Source organism: Vanessa tameamea, chromosome 6, assembly GCF_037043105.1.
Source record: "Vanessa tameamea isolate UH-Manoa-2023 chromosome 6, ilVanTame1 primary haplotype, whole genome shotgun sequence".
NCBI lineage: Eukaryota > Metazoa > Arthropoda > Insecta > Lepidoptera > Nymphalidae > Vanessa > Vanessa tameamea.
In genome coordinates, this window is record NC_087314.1 from 10,037,794 (window position 1) to 10,054,830 (window position 17,037).

The 17,037-nt window shown below is 32.8% G+C and overlaps 1 protein-coding gene across 3 annotated transcripts in view; it reads left to right on the plus strand.

Annotated features, from left to right (window-relative positions):
- LOC113393260 (GATA-binding factor C-like) overlaps positions 1 to 7,442 on the plus strand; it is an 84,239-nt gene extending 76,797 nt beyond the window's left edge. For all 3 annotated transcript variants that reach the window (XM_026630050.2, XM_026630051.2, XM_026630052.2), the window contains 3 exons: positions 4,989 to 5,202; positions 5,583 to 5,722; positions 5,931 to 7,442. In XM_026630050.2, coding sequence (XP_026485835.1) covers positions 4,989 to 5,202; positions 5,583 to 5,722; positions 5,931 to 5,957 — 381 coding nt within the window. In that variant the 3' untranslated portion in view covers positions 5,958 to 7,442. The remainder of the gene's footprint in view (positions 1 to 4,988; positions 5,203 to 5,582; positions 5,723 to 5,930) is intronic.
- Positions 7,443 to 17,037: the final 9,595 nt, after the last annotated feature.

The following is a 17,037-nucleotide window of genomic DNA, read 5'->3' on the forward strand; positions in this document are numbered from 1 at the left end:
TTCTTTTGTTTGACCGACTGAAATTAAGTTCAAATATTCGTTACGATTCACTTTGAAACAACCGCGTATTATATTTGTATTAAATATAATTTATAATAAATCTACGGCGATATAACAAATTTGAAGAATAATCTCACTATTCGTTGTTAAAGTATTGTGGGTTAAAATAGTTATCATGTTATAATAGTTGAGTACTATAATTATTAATTGGATTGAATATCAAATGTAAACGAACTAAGTGCAAGTATCCATATCGATTTTCCTTTGTTTCGTTGTAACTCAGTAAAACATTCGAAATACCGCTTTAATTACACACGGACGTGAGTATAAAGCTTTCTAGCTGTCGGAAAAATTATGCGCATCGGGGGCCGCATTTTCCATGGCATTGTATGTGAGCCTGTTATTTTCCCATTTGAGTGGTTTTATGGCGGCTGTGGCCAGATGGGAACAGATAGCACGTACGCTAGAAACCTAACGTAATTATTCACACGCACAGCAAACAAGCTCGAAAACATTTTTCACAATGAACGGGTATTTTTTTCGATTTTTTTTTTTAAATATAAATTGTTCCGTCATTCAGAAATGATGTAAACTTGGTAATTTATCCTGCCATTATAATTGATTTAACAACACGGTACAGAACGTAACGAGAGCTTGTTATAAGTAATTTAGTTTCTAGTAAAATATGTCTACAATACAACAAAATACAGTGATAGCTTCTGATATCAAATTGAAATTAAAAATTACGGATTAAACATAAAATAAATATTTGACGGAGAAATGAATTACAATAACTTCGTATTGTAGAAGTTTGTTGGTTAAGAGTTATTTAAGGATGGAGTGCAAGGCTAGGATCGACATATAGGTGAATGCGAACTACACATGCGATCCTACCCTAACGGCATCGCCATAGAGCCATGACGTCGCGCGTCGCCTTGTAATTGCTCAGCAACTTGATTGTGAACGTTTGTACATAAGTGCTACGATATTACATATATTTTGTGCCATTTATATTCTATAAGAACCGAGCTACACCAGAAATATTTAAACCCGCTTTAAAATCCTGGTAAGCAGCGGTGACTTTTCATGCACATGTTTAGCATTTTATGAAGAAAACTGCATGCAGAATCTGTGGCTCACTTGAGTAGCATGGTGATAAGATCTAAACCTATCTTAAGAAGAGAGGAGGACCTTTCCTTTCCGTGGGATATTTCCACACTGTTTAATATTATAATGGTTATGTTTATGGTTGATAATAACAAAACGTCAAATCAATGAAGTTGTTTTGTGGTAAAGATTGAATACTAATGTTTCTCTGTTAAATATTATCTTATTTAATCTATGTATTACATTTTTGTATTACTGGTTGCTGGTGAGTGAATAGTAGATACCTACCAGCAGTACTAACTACTAGTAAAAGTTACAAAATTGTATGACATTTTCAAGTATATTTCTATCAAATATTTGTTACTCAATATCATCCAGATAAATTATCTGATTATGAACGTTTATTGTCAAACTACATTTCCGTTGTCTCGAAAATTGCGAATCATAAGTTACAGAAAACCTCGAACTAAAAAGAATATAAATGTATATAAAGAAATACAATATCAAATTACGTACATACATGCGTCCACATGGAAGCATTCACCTGCTTTTCCTCCACTAAGCATTAAAACTGCTATCTATTGAAAATTATATTTCCAGCTTCAATTTACAAGACATCACAATACAACCAATTATTATCGGAGCCAAAGTAACCTTTATTGCTATTCCATTGATATCAGAATTGTGTGTTAATGTGATGTTGATATAGACTTTTCTATTACGTAGATAGCGAATAAGCTTGCACGAATATGATCTCTATCTATAGTAGAAATAAGAATTTATATCGCATAAGGATTTATGTATATCGTTTGGTCGGCCGTACAAAGAGGCGGAATGTTGCATGCAAAGTGCGTGTATCGTTAGCAAGGAAACGGATTCACTAGCATATGACCAAGATATTTCTCTTCGTAATTGTTATTGTTTTTGTACGCTAAGTGCCTGCTTTTTATATGATAGGAGAAAATGTTTGGACATTTAAAAATTAGAACATCTTACGTACTTATTACAAAAGTTTACCTACTCGATTCAAATATTTCGAACGTAAATCGGATAAATATAATAAATAATATATTTTTAATTAGTACTCACAATAAGGTTTGGACATGTCATAAACAGTTAACTATGCATTTTATTCTTTTATATTTTTGTTGTATGTATGTAGGTGCTTACATATTGTGTATAAGTCGGATGCAACAAGCCCGCAATGCCTTCGTGTATACAGAGCGCATCGTCTCAGTGGGAACGGCAATGTAATTAACCTGACATAATGGCCAGTTATTAAGCAATTCAGCTCCAACATGGCGGATGTCTTGAGATCTAAGTACTAACTGTACTCGGGTACACCTAGGTACCCATTTTAGGTACAGATACGCCTTCCGCGGCGCCGGTTATGGGACTATAATCCTTAAAAGGGACTGAATTTCGCATGCAAACAACGTATGACGATTGCGAACTTGGGAACATTTTCCTGTTTGATGTACTATTTGTTTCTTTGAACACTTTGACATTTCCAACTAAATTCATATGAGCATTATTGTACCTCTTTAAAGAAAGGAAGGATCCAGGAAAGTTGGCGATCCGTTCGTTTTCGGAGTTTATATCTAATGATACATTTGGCTGTATTATAACCATGTGTTATGTATTTGATGCATTCGCTTCCAACACACCGAAGGCTTCTCAATGACCTAATTACGCTGCGCTAAATCTGCCGGCAGTGCTAATGTTAATGCATTTTATATTGGTTCAATTGCAAGCAGCGACGGCGCGGTATGCGAGTGTCGTGATGTGTGGGCGATTCGTAGGAACGTATTAGGGACATTGGGAATTAGCACGCACGGTTTTACTGCACTTGCCGGTTTAAATGACCTTCCATTGTCGAAGATTAAAAACGCACTTGTGTCCAATTGAAGCGAAAATCATATAATTGCAATTTTAAGCTTATTTATTTTTTCTAGATTCATATTTAAAAGTAAGAAAGTAACAAATGGTGAATGTTCTACTTTTAGACAGGAATGAAGAATGCTCTACTTTTTTGACTCTTGTTTTATGGAGAAGATTTTAAGCTTGTCCCATTATTTGGCATAATCCGAGTTGTTGGATAATGGAGTCGAATGAAGGTTATGCGACATAAACAGATTTCCTTACGATGTTTTCCTTTACTGCTGAACACGAGGTGAATTTTAAGTACATAAAAAAAAACAGTGGTGTTGACCGGAATCGGATATGCGATGTTCGATTATTATCCACGTGTTATATCCAATATACCATCTCTGCTGTTATGATAAAATCATATTTTATAAATGATTCTTATGTCATTAGATCATATTTTAATATAATCTTAAATATTTTACTAAACGAGTATCGTCGCCGTCCATTAATTAAGCGGGTTTGACGACCATGGGTCACGTGCGCGATTTCCTGCTGACATTTTTATGGTCTGCTTGTAGATCTTAGTGCGATTTGCTTTTTATATGCATTGTTGGTTCACTTAAGAGGTAGTTGAGTTTGCGTGAAGATTTCAGTAGCAATTTCTTATGTTAGGCGTTTTAATATAAATGTCATCGGAAGATTAATGTTCGTTTCGCTAGCGCCACACGCGTTACACCAAAAGCGTAAATAAGATCAGGTCATGCGTATGAGCTGGTGCCGGCGGCAGGCGCGGGTGCAATGAAATCGTGCGTTTAGGCCACATGCCGCCGCCAAGTTCCATGGAAGGCGATGAATAACTCATTGTCCGTCCGTCCGTCCGTCGTGACGCACGCTTCTTGGAAATAACGATGCAATGCAGAAAGTGACCGAGATACTTGACCCGCGAATTGCTCAAATATGAAAGTGCAATTCGCACGCAAAACAATAAAACTGCCGGTGCTTTCTTAGCGCTCTCAAGAATACCTTGCATTAAAATTATATGTACTTAGCTTCACCTAAGGTTATTCTCGTATCAGGAGCGAAGATCAAGCTACATAGCAGAATGAGATGTGAAAATGCTATTTAGCAATATATACGTGTGAGTTTGAAATTCATAGATTGCAACATTCTTCCAGTAGATATTCAATTGATCAAATCAAGTGTAGTTCCTTACAAAACTAACGGCAATTTATCCAACTTAGAACTTAATCCATTGCGTAAAATTTGCAAAATAAGACACTTTAATAGAAACCCTCAAAGATTCAAGTTCATATCCTGCTGTTTATATTGTGACTTCCTTAGAATGAACAACAAAAAATAACAGATAATGTTGCACGATTGCCACTAATAAACACGATCCTTAGCAATTCGGCATACGAATGTGTGATGACGTAACTCAAGTTTCCCACCAGCAACAAATGTAGTCACAAAGTGCAACGCTGCTGTAATTAGGATGCGTCGTAGGTCCACTTCACGCATGTCGGCTTCGGCAACCAAACAGCTAAATATTCGCACACAGCCCATTGTGATACCATTTTATGGTCTCGGCTCGCCTTTATACTTCTTACTTAGCATTCCAAATTAGTTTGCAAACGTTTTTTATACAGCTATAATGTCATGTCAAAGCAATAAAGTTGGAACGCTTTGGTAAAACTGAGTCAGGCTGCTACGATTGTTAAACTCATGTTAACATGGTTCAACGACGAATGTCCTACGTGCTACCGAGTAGGTGAACTGGCATTTCCTTTTGTAGGCAGACATATTAAGATAACGGTGTACTTACGACATGCAACGATACAGGACGAATGCACTTGCCTAATTAAATTTTAATGCCTTTTTTCAGGTTAAGATCATTATTATTTGATTGGACTGTTTTGTTTACAAAACAAATAACAGAGACAGGAAAAACATACTTGATCACATTACTGCTAAAAAAAGTTTTTGTTTTACAAATGTAACTTTTTTGTTCGCAGGTAAATCGGCCATTGACAATGAAGAAAGAAGGTATTCAAACAAGAAATCGCAAGCTAAGCAGTAAAAGCAAGAAGAAGAAGGGTGGTATGGGAATGGGTGGAGGAGGCGCGTGCGCACTCGCTCTGGGCGGTGTCATGGGAGACATGATCAAGCCTCTCGGAGATGCCACCAAAGGTTTTGGTGGTTCGGCCTTCCCATCGGCTATGGATTTCGGTAAGAATCGATAAAACTTATTGATCACTGTTATTTTTAGTTAATTATGAGTGCTGTGAATGAATTGTTTTCAATATTTGAGATTTGATCTGTTGATGCTTCGCATAAGGGCTACATCAAATAAAAAATTATGGAACATCATCTTTTTTTACTAAAATAGATTGAATAATATTAAGTCACATTTAAAGATATGAGTAACATTGTCTATGTTTCATATCAACGTCTACCTGACAAACTAATAATAATCAATATGTATTTATGTCTTGGAAATGTTTAGAATGTTATAATAGGAGCATTTTTGATAAGCTGAATATTTACCATTCTTAAAATACTTATAAATATACAATTAGCAAACTAGTAACGTTTTTCCATGTCTATAGGTCAACACCAAGTAGGGCTGGTGCACCCCGCGGCGGCGCACATGTCGCACTGGTATGGAGCCCCACATCAGGGCTTTGCCCCACCACCGACATCGCATAATCCCTATCATCACCACCACCTCGCGCAACTAAATTCTATGGTAAGTAATTTATATCTCTAATATAGCTCACCCTTACAATTCTAATTGTGAATAAAACTTTCTCAAATTAGCTGGAATCGTTTAAATGTTTGCTTCAATTTCGAGGTTGTCTTAACGGATTTGTTATCGAACGACATATCTTTGGTCTTTCTATAAATGTTAATGAGTTATGTGTAAACTAGACGATAACAAGACGATTTCTTTACAGACGGGCTGGAGGAGCGAGTACACGTGATAAGTCAACCAAACAAGAGCACGAATACGGTGGAAATGTAGGTACGTCTCGCCAGGTGCGATCTGGGACAAATACATCACAAAATAGATACTGTGATTTCACTTGTAGCATGATAGGTCATCAATAACACAAATACTACGACACATCACACTAATTTATAAGACTGTGACAGAATTGATGTTTCTAAGCGCTATACACCCAAACATCAACTCGGATTGATGAATTGATCAAACATATCTGATTAAAACCAGTTGTTATCCCAATGTCTTTTATATACCGTGATTCGTTCCCTACGAATAATAAGTCGTATCACTCTAAACTACCGGATCCTAAGTCGACTGCTACTGATCTTTTTGGTATGTCGAGTTTATCGATCACCGTAAATCGATTTTGCCGTTTTTTTAATTGTGGATCAATTGATAAATTAAAGTTCCTTTTTAATTTATATTGATAATTAAAGTTAAAATGTTTTTTCTTTAACTATATGTTACTTGAAAATATTGGCAAAATCGATGTACTTATAAATGAAGGTACGCAGTGAAATAGTGAGTTGTAATAAACATTAAAGTTTAAATTGTGTTACAAAATATGTATACACTCGAAGCGGCTACCGGTTGCTCGATTCGGTAGGTAAGTGTGGCGCGGATCTAAGTTCTTTTTACAAGGTGAAGTAACTAGCGAAATTGTACAGTATTATAATATTAGATAAGATTACTATGTCCGCTTAGATGATTTATATAAATATATAAGTAGGTATCTTTCGTAAAAAAATTGTGTATTTGTACATATCTTATTAAGTTATATTCCGTTCCTGTATAGATTGTTTTATTTTTATATTGTATTTAATTTGAACTGTTCGGTTCGCTATAGGAATTGTGATGTGTTCAAAAATTCCAGATGTTTCTTTTGTAAATTCGATTCGTGTAGTCTTTATTAAAACGCAATAGTAATTTATATGATAGATGTAACTCGTACTTTGTAAATAAATTTACGATAAAACATTGTCAATATGAGAAACAATTATTTTCGACTGTCACAAAACGTTTCTCGTCTAACTAAAGAACACTTAGGTCACAAGATTGGGTTGTAACAGATTAACTGTATGTATCTTGATTTGTTATAAAACATTACATGAATTATTTGTATTGCTGTACTTTATAAAAATAAGACATTGTGTGGCCATAAATTAATCGCGAAATTTTGTTTTTGGGGGATGACATTACGAGAAATAAAATGCTTAAGCATGAATGACATTTCCTAAAATCATTGTTTCAATATCAAAAAGTATGTGTAAATATAAAAATGTAAATGACCTTAGAGAATAAAAAAAACTCAAAATATTAAAAATGTAAATTAGCGATCACCGCAGAACAGCCTGTAACGATATCCCGTACCTAAAGTTTTAGTTTTTAAAACGAAACATTGTGAAGTTGTGTATTTTAAATAAAATTGCGAATAAATTATCAATACTTATTGATATTTCAATATGGCTTTTTATTTGTTTTACATAAAACAAACCCGACATTACTGAAGGACCAGACGTCTACAGTTAACACATTTCACGGTCAAATGAACATGAATACGTCGCATACATTTCGAGTAGCATTGAATTAAATTAGAAACCGACTCAATTGACCGTCCGTCTTACGTTCGCCATAAGTCACCGGATCAATTCCGCCATTCCGCAGAAAAAGTCCAAAACTCGCGCTTATCTCGCGGCAAATTGAAAATGCAGCCGGCCGTGTGATTGTGACGCAACGGGGCCGCTGCTGGCGACATATGGACCTATTCAATTTTAATCGCATTTCAGAAGAAAGGACATCGGATAATGTACCTATAAAACGCTCCCCGACTTGCCTTATTTAATAGGTCGGTTTTATTTGCGGTTCCTGGTCGTCTGGATTTCAAGGGTGGCTCGTTGTTGTATACAATTAATGTTTGCGATTGATCTTTTTAGTCCCATAAGATTTAGTTATTTTGTAAGCGTTTTCGCTTCACCGGCATTGCGGTCGCGTCGCTTCCATCTGCTACGTCCTTATAAAGTGTGGGATTTATTTGGCGATTTTTCTTTTCGCAAGACTAAATCTTATATCGGTTTTTTGACATGAAAAAGTCGAGAGCAGGTAAAATTAATTGGATTTCAAATCAGGTTTTAAGTCATAACGTGTAAAGGACTGTCGGACATTAAAAGAGTAACAACAAAATAAATTATATCGGTCCCTTATGTAGACCTGATGGAGGCACGAAGTATTAAGTACGATTAAAAAGTGAACAAAAGGAATAATATACCTTTCAAAAAATGGCGCGGTTTATTTTAAGCGGGACCTGAGACAACCGCATAAGTCACTACGTACCGGCCGGTGATATATGCGGCACTAGCGCGGGAAAAAATGTCGCGCAACAAAAAGCGCGCCATCACTCCCTGCGATTTATTGCGTGTGGCAACACCGCGGAATATTCAAGGCCTACAACACTGGGCGCATATTCTTACACCTAACCGAGAATGCGCGTACCCCCCGATGTGATGGAACTTCGCACTTCGCTAAATTACGACTGTAAAACTGTTGTATTTCCTTCCAACAAAGGTTCTGCGTATATTCGAACGTGTAACTCGAGCCTAAATTGAATTAAGATAAGCGAATTGAAAAATATGCTGACGATTGAATAATGGCTGAAGTTGTATTATTACAACCCCATATAAACATTTCAGCAGTACGAGGTAATACGACTTTATTTATAGTGATTATCGAAGAACGTATTTACCTACTCTAAAGTACTTAGACTTCATAAATCATTGGTAGCCAATATCCACTCTGATTCAAAAGTGTCGGGGATGGCATCACAAATCGCTTTAGGAGTCAGTCATAGAGATCAGTGGGTCGTAAGTAAAGAATCGTCTACACTCCGATGCTCGCGACTATCCGTCTGATCCGGGAATCAATCTTGGACTTACCCGGGCTTATCTCGCTGACCCCGCGCCACACGAGTGTCAAGACATATTTGACTGGCTTTTCAATTTTATAGCACAATTCTTTATTATAATAAGATCATCGTAAAGAATACGGGTGACTTATTTAGCTTTTCTTTAGAATTTATAGAGCTTATATTGTTATTAAGTAAATAACATTTTTGCAATTACATCAAATCAAACCAAAATATACTGATATACAAGACTGTATGATAAGGGGTCAGATATGGAGTATATCGAGATTAAAAATTTATAATATACATGGTATGTCAAGTATTTGTTTTAAAATGTCACTTTGCTTGTATCTTTTATTAAGCACTTATATAATAAAGATATTGATACAATATAACATAATAGATGTTTGTTAAGTAGCATCACCATAACTCTTATGATGAGGCATTCAAACTTCGGGTCTGTCAACAGATTAGTTTTTCGAGGTTGCTTAATTTCGAATAGGTTTTCCATTTAAAAAAAAATTAAAACTTTATTAAAATAAAAATACAGAAGAAAAAACTTATAAGTAATATAATTTTTATTTTTACATCACTTGAAATTTAAATAATATTGACTTATAACCTGTGTCGATATCAGAACCTTTTGTCAACAATAAACTAACGGAAAACTTCAAAATTTTAGACTTAATGTTAACAAAATATTTGAATATTACGAATTACTTACATTCTGAATATAAACTACATATAATAACTACCTAGAATCATATTAATATATGTACGACTTAATTCTGGCGTTCTGGTTAAGAAACATCATATTATTCGTTTTTGATTTTATGTGCCGTGGTACTGATAAATTGTTGCAGTACTAGTATTTGAGTCCGTCATATTCAAGTAAAAATCGTAAAATGGCTGCATATAAATTTAATCTCATTTAAATAGCTCAAGACGAGCAATACGATGATGATATGAAATTTATTTTAATTACGATAAATACAAAACCTCATTTCAAATTTTAAAATCTATTTAAATGAGTGACTCATAACTGGTCTAATTTTTCAACATGAAAGGGTTGGTCCTGCGTCCTTATTTAATATTTCTATGTTAATTCTGCGTGATTAAAATAACGTAATGAATTTTTATTTTTTATATTGTATAATAATAATATAACGTTTACGTTGTTGCATAAAATAATTATCTAACTATTCTTTTATGCATAATATGTGCCCTGATCGATTTTCGCCACAATAAAGATTAACCTTTCGATATGCCCAAGCTTTACATGATTTTCGAGGAACGGGAATAACCCTGCGCCTAACTCCAGGGCATGGAACTATCTTAACAGAAAAACCCAATAATTTTTATTTGTCCGACTAAACATTTGACCCGTACCTCATGAACTGCCATACAAGATAGCTATTGATGCATTTAAATTAATGTTACGACATTCTTTGGCACTTGACCGGTATATTAAAAACTTAAAAACTTCTGTTTAGGCGCCTTTCTTTGATCTATACAAATGTCCCGGACTGCAAATAATGCGTGAATGACTTATGCAAATATTTAATAATTTCGTCACGAACGGTGTTCAATCATACGTGTCTGACGTAACAGAGACTTTCCGATCAAAGCGACTGAGTACCGTTGACCATTCGTAATTACTAAATGTACGACTACAGCACATTGAGTCATAAAAAAAAAATTGCAGATATACTATCGAAACTAAATAATAATATTATCTACTATAAAATAAAATTGTAACAAAGGCGTCAAATCAAATGAAAATATTTTATATAAATGTCATTTTAAAAGCATATCTGAATTGTAAAGCGTTACCAATTCGAAACATTTTTATTTAGATTCAGATTTTTTTTTTGAATCAATAAAATAAACAAATTTTGTGAACTGAGTCATTGAAATCACGTGGAGAAAATTTGTTTATATTCGATATTCAGAAATTTATCCCAGGGATATGTTCTATTGTGGTACAATGATTATATCATAATTAAATTTTTGAAAGGATTAAAAAAAAGATTTTAAAAAATGTTCGATTTTAGCAAGCGAAGACACATCTATTATTATGAACACCGATTCCAAAAGTAACGTACAATAAAACTTTGTATTGTTTTAAGCTTGCTCAAACATGAAGGTTATCAATTCGGCGATATATGATTTTTCGTTTGTATGTTCCTAAGTGTCAACTTATTATTACAATGCTTTTATTTAATCGGTTATATTTCGATAGTTGTTTTATTTTAGTTTAAAATTAAACAAATGTTTGTTAGAAGAGTTTGTCATATGTTCAGAGTGTATTATTTTTATATTATATATATTTTTTAATTTTTTTAAATTATGTCTCGTATACATTTTTAGAAAAAATAATAGGTTTTTCAGTCTTATTAGAAATTAAACAATTGGTATTTTTCATCTTGCAGTTTTAATAACTGGGTAGATGTTGTATGAGATGATGCAGAAATCTGCCGACAGAATATTTTATTTGATAAGCGCCGTCGTGTCGCTTCCTTTACTAATTGTATCCTTACCAGTTCCAATTTAAGTTTCAAATCCGTATTCATGTTAATGTAAATGTAAATTTAATTCATGTTTTGAATAAAAATATTATAGTTAGAAAATTATAATATTTTGCATTCAAAACATTAATAAATCATAGAGGAATTTATACATTGGTTAGGTTACTTTATGGCATTTAAAACTTTAGAGAACTCACGCCTTACTAAAGAAATATAGTAAGCATGAATTATTATTGGTAATAGGATATGATACCCACAACAGAAATACTTCTTAGGCTAAGAATAATCGCTTGAACTCGTTACTATCCATTATACATTGCTTACAAATTTTGAATTGGACATATCATATGGACAAACAAGAGTTATTTAAACTGTGGCAAGGATTACAACATTAAATTTAATGTCAGATTTCTACCTGCGTGTAACTACAAAAAAAGTTATTGATTTCATTAACTGAAGATGAATTAATGGGTCATTTGATGTTATCAGTAGATCGTTTGAATGTATTTTTAGTTTTATATTTGCAAAAAGTTTTTTCGGATCCCATGTTGTAACGAACTATATTATTTTCTTAAATTTTTCCCGTCATCCATGTTAAGATTTATTTATTTTTAATAAATTATTGTCATGGTATGTTATGCGGAGGAATGAGGACCATGGTGTGAGGAAGGTCTTGAGCATGGACGTGGATGGATTTAGAGGAAGGGACGATCAAAGAAATGATGGATAGATTGTGTGAAAGACGATATGGCTGGAAATAATGTTACTTGTGAGATGACGTCAGACAGAGAAGTATAGAAGAAGGTGACATGCTGCGCCGACCCCAAATAAAATTGGGCTAAGGACAGGAGGGTGATGATGATGATGAAATAATTGCAGAAGTTATAATATTTAATTTCTATAGACACCTTATCAGTGCTTAGGTAATCTAATGATTTAAGATCTGCTGCCCATCTATAGTTGGTATGATCGATAATAACAACATATTTTTATTGAACCCATAGCGATGGTAATTTTATTTAGTGATGAATCTATTTTTAACCACCAAATAAATCGTAGAGAACAATTAAATTCTAAAGGATTACTTCAAACATATTTTATATTTATTAAAGATTTCATAACACCAATTATTCATATTGAATACATAAATTATAATTAACTATTTTTATGAATAATTACCATTATAGTCTCATTGTTATCCCTTGACCGATTTCACCCACAGCGGCCTTTCATTCGGGCAATGAAGATTAGAAAACCACGTAGGAGACACAAAAACGTCTTCTTTGTTCCCTGGCTTTGTCCCAAATTATTTGGGGTCGGTCTATGTCTTTTCCTACCATTCTCCTCTATCATTCGTTAAAAATTAAAAAAAAAACATCCACCTCTCTCACACCCTTCCTTACACGTCATCCATGTCTTCATATGTCTTAGGAGACACATAACGTACCAAATGTATACGCAAACGCTTTAACACTCCAATTCTTAGTTTGATAGAACGACAACCCGACATGATCGAAAATGTATCAAACAGAGGTTTTACCTACTCTGCGCGGCGCATTAGTGAAACAAACAACTTCCAACTACGTGCTGTTACTGAGAATCTCTTGACAGAAAAACCTTCCTTAATATTTGTTCGTCCGATTTGGGGCTTAAACCCAAGATCTCGAGATATGTAATCTCATATGGTAGTCACAAGCATAACCAGGCAGTTACACATTATTAATTTCCATCATATACTTATTTAAGTCACCATTTAAATATTTATTATGCAAATATACTTATTGTAATAAATAATTCAAAGAATATACATAATTAATGGCAATAAATCAATTGAATAACATGAAAATATTATTTAACGTAAAAGATACACAGAAAGTGTATATTTTATGTTAAATAATATCATACATACATTGAAAACTACAAAGAATGATTTATATTTTACAAAGAATATGTTCTAGAAACACTAGAAATATTGAAATTGTTACAATAAAATGTAGATATAAAAATATCAACAAAATAAGTGATATATTTACATTAAATTACGTTACGTAAAAGGAAATAGTGATAATGAAATATGGTACATCTGTTTTACGTAATTTTTAAAATATTTCAATAGCAGGGAGAGAATTCAAGACAGGCTAGAAGCCGAACGTACATGTCTCATGTAAATAAATATCTAAGGGAACATTCATAAATATATTTAATATTTAGTGCTAGTTTGTGAAAGTTTCGGCGAAGTCGACTAGGGAGATTAATTCTAGTCGAAAATTTAGGACGCCATAAAATTTATTCGGATGTATGGCCTAAAAAAGTTATTTATATGATATGGATTTAGTAGCTTATTTATAACTCTAATTCTGATTCATAAAATTTAATAATAATAGTAATAATGTCAATGAAGTCTCTTCACTGTTATTTTTAGATAAGAACATATGAATAAAATATATTGTTCCACGTGATTATTGTAGGGGAAATTTAAAGTAGACATCTACTCAAGCAATTGTGTATAATAACCACAGACGACTGAAGATGACGCTTCTAGGTAGCTGGCTGTATGCCTCCACATTTCTATGGAAAGCGTATCTGTGATTATATTTAACCTATGTCCCATTGCTAGGCTAAGGTTGTTCTATGCAGATTGGTGAAGACAAATGTGGCGAATGTCATCCTATATGTACATGCAGCTGTCCATGCTATATGTTATATAAGGTGGTTGTCCGGGATTGAACCTCCAAATCATAGTTAATATTAAACATGTTCTAATAAAATATAAAACATGTTCTAACGAATAGGCTAAGTAATTAATATATAATGTGATAAAATTGAATTATGAATTAAATAATAGACACTTTCAATATAAATGAATACTTATTGGATATATGGATTGGTATCATTTGGATTTATTAAATCCAATTTTTTTGTTGAAATGAGAATTGGAGTCATTAAGAAGCAAGCCGCGACAAGCTGCTTGCACGAGTTGTTTGGGAACGCTTAATGACAGGAATTGAGGATTAGTGATTGGTATCCGAGGAAGCATGTATTTGAATTCTACACCGAAAATCCTTTATTGATAAATATTATACTTAGGTCTTCCTTCTAATAAAGACATAAATTAAACCGCCAAAAACTGCCAAAACCACGGTGTTATTCGTGACATATTTATGCACGGTTCATGACGAAGTCTACCAGTATTGAGTGTCCGTAACTTAATAGTTCCGAATACACCTGCCGGCCTCCCTCGCGCATTAATATTTTAATATATACAGAGAAAACGACCCTTAATGCAGTCGGTAGAGGAACAGTCGTAATTATAATTTGGTGCAAACGTATTGAATTTTAAGTCTTGTATTGGGGAAAATAATATTTTTGTTCGAGTCAAAGTATGGTAATTATCAACTGTGGTAACGGGTCAGGGATCCGAGCGTGGCGCAGGTGACTTGAAAAAAACTTACGGAATTTCGATAAAGTAGCACGACTATGTGATAAATTAATTGTCATTTGTAAAACATCTTTGATATTGCTATTTGAGAAAAATGAACTAAATAAGAAATTCAAACAAACTTACGAACGATCAAAAATGTATGATCTGTATTACATTTTTATATATGTATTAGTAAATTTGATCGTATTTTGTATCTTAAATTGAATATTAATAAATAAATTTACCTATTTCTTAACATTGGTTGTAAAAGAAAAATCTGTTTTTAATAAGGTCGTATGAGCAAGAATCCTCACTTATACGAAAGAGAAAAAAAAGCTAATCTACCTAAATATTAATCAATCAATGTCGGAATTTAAGAAATGTTTATAGTAAATAAGATCCAAGAATCCAAGATCTATTACATATTTTCGTTATGTGGAAATCAAATCTGCAGCCGTCGCCTCAGAAGCTAGTTGTACTGACCACTCAATCGATTAAATTTCTACTAATAAAACTGTCATGATAATAAAAATTATGATTGCAAAGTCCCCTCCTATTTTACACATCGTAGAGGTTTTTAAAGATAGGATTTTTTAAAGGAATGAGAGCACCTGTGACTAAAGCTGCGAAGGGTTTATAGGCGACTGAGTCCAACGGAAGTTTAGACACGCACCTTTAGCCAACGGGCACACTAATTACGAGGTTCTTGACTTCATTCCTGGATTTCGGTTTGGTGATTTTTTTTTAAATTGTTTCCAGAAGTATATTTTCAACAATTACTCCTGTGCAATTTTGAAGTGCGTCGTTTAATTTGCAACGTCTGATTATAAGCATTCTTACGCAAAAAGGTTTTACTTCCGTCACGTGCTAAAATATGTTACTATGAGTCATAGTCAAAATGGGACAAAGTTTTAATATATATATTTTTAAATAATCGATAATATTATATTTCCATATATATAATGTAATTTATATATTATAATGTTAGACGCTTTTCTATTCTATTTTATCAAATTAAATGTTGAACTTATTAATGATTTTACAAGAAAATTTTAAATTGTCATTTCAGAAAATTATTTTTTTAAAATCTTATTTAATTTAGAATATAATTAAATAAAAATGTAATATTTAAGTAAAAAAATTATAGTTTCAATTAATTTTATTGATATTAAAAAATATTTATTATTAAGAGGTTATATTATTGACTAATTATGTACGTATTAATATTTCTTGCCGCTTTATCCATAAACATGAAAATAGTCCTTGCGATTTTATAAGTTCGTCTTTTAAAATGTTTATATTTAAGCTCAAAATCAATATTATGTTAGAATTTCTAGTACATAGGTTGTCATATATTATCGACGTAGCCTTATGCTTGTCTTGAGACTTAGTAATGCGAAATAAAATATAAGTTGGAGTTTTACAAGGTTCCGAGAAGTGAACGGTTGAATCCGTCAGTTCATCTGAGGTTAACTGTCAAAGTTTTGCGCACGCGCATCTGCACCTGACCGAATATTATACGAGAGCGATTTTGTTAGATATTACACGTATATTTAAATATAATACAAAATTTACAAGGCTTCAACTGTAACGCTAGAATAGTCTCTAAAATAAGTTTATTTTAATTAATTTTATAATATGGTTCCTTATACGTAAATAACAATTATTATCAGATAGGAATAATACGTCTATAATTATATAAAAAATATATTATATCAGAATGTTTTATTGGAAACTTATTTGTTGCCTAAATACTTAAATTGACCTAAATTAGTTTAACATCAATACTGTCAAAATAAATTTGATTGAAATTTGTATAATGTATTGATTTCTATATATTTTGGCACTGTTCCGTAATTTGTACTGTATTGTATTAATAACATTTAAGATAAATAAAGCTCTATCTTTACAACTTAGAATTATAGAAAAATATTATTTTTATACGTATTTTTTTATTATTTGATTTTATCAACGTGCTGGGACGGGGCACTAAAATCAGTCTAGAATAGCCTTCGCGATGACGTCTCAAATCATTAAAATACGAAAAAAAAATCAAGTAATTTAACGAGGCAAATTTGTAGACTACGACTTTTACGAAGATATTTTTCTTTTACTAAGAGAGCTTAGCATACTATGATAATTTTAATGTTCAATGAGTCCATTTAACTAAAGGTGAAGAGCGAATTTTATATCTTGCTGTGTGATAGTT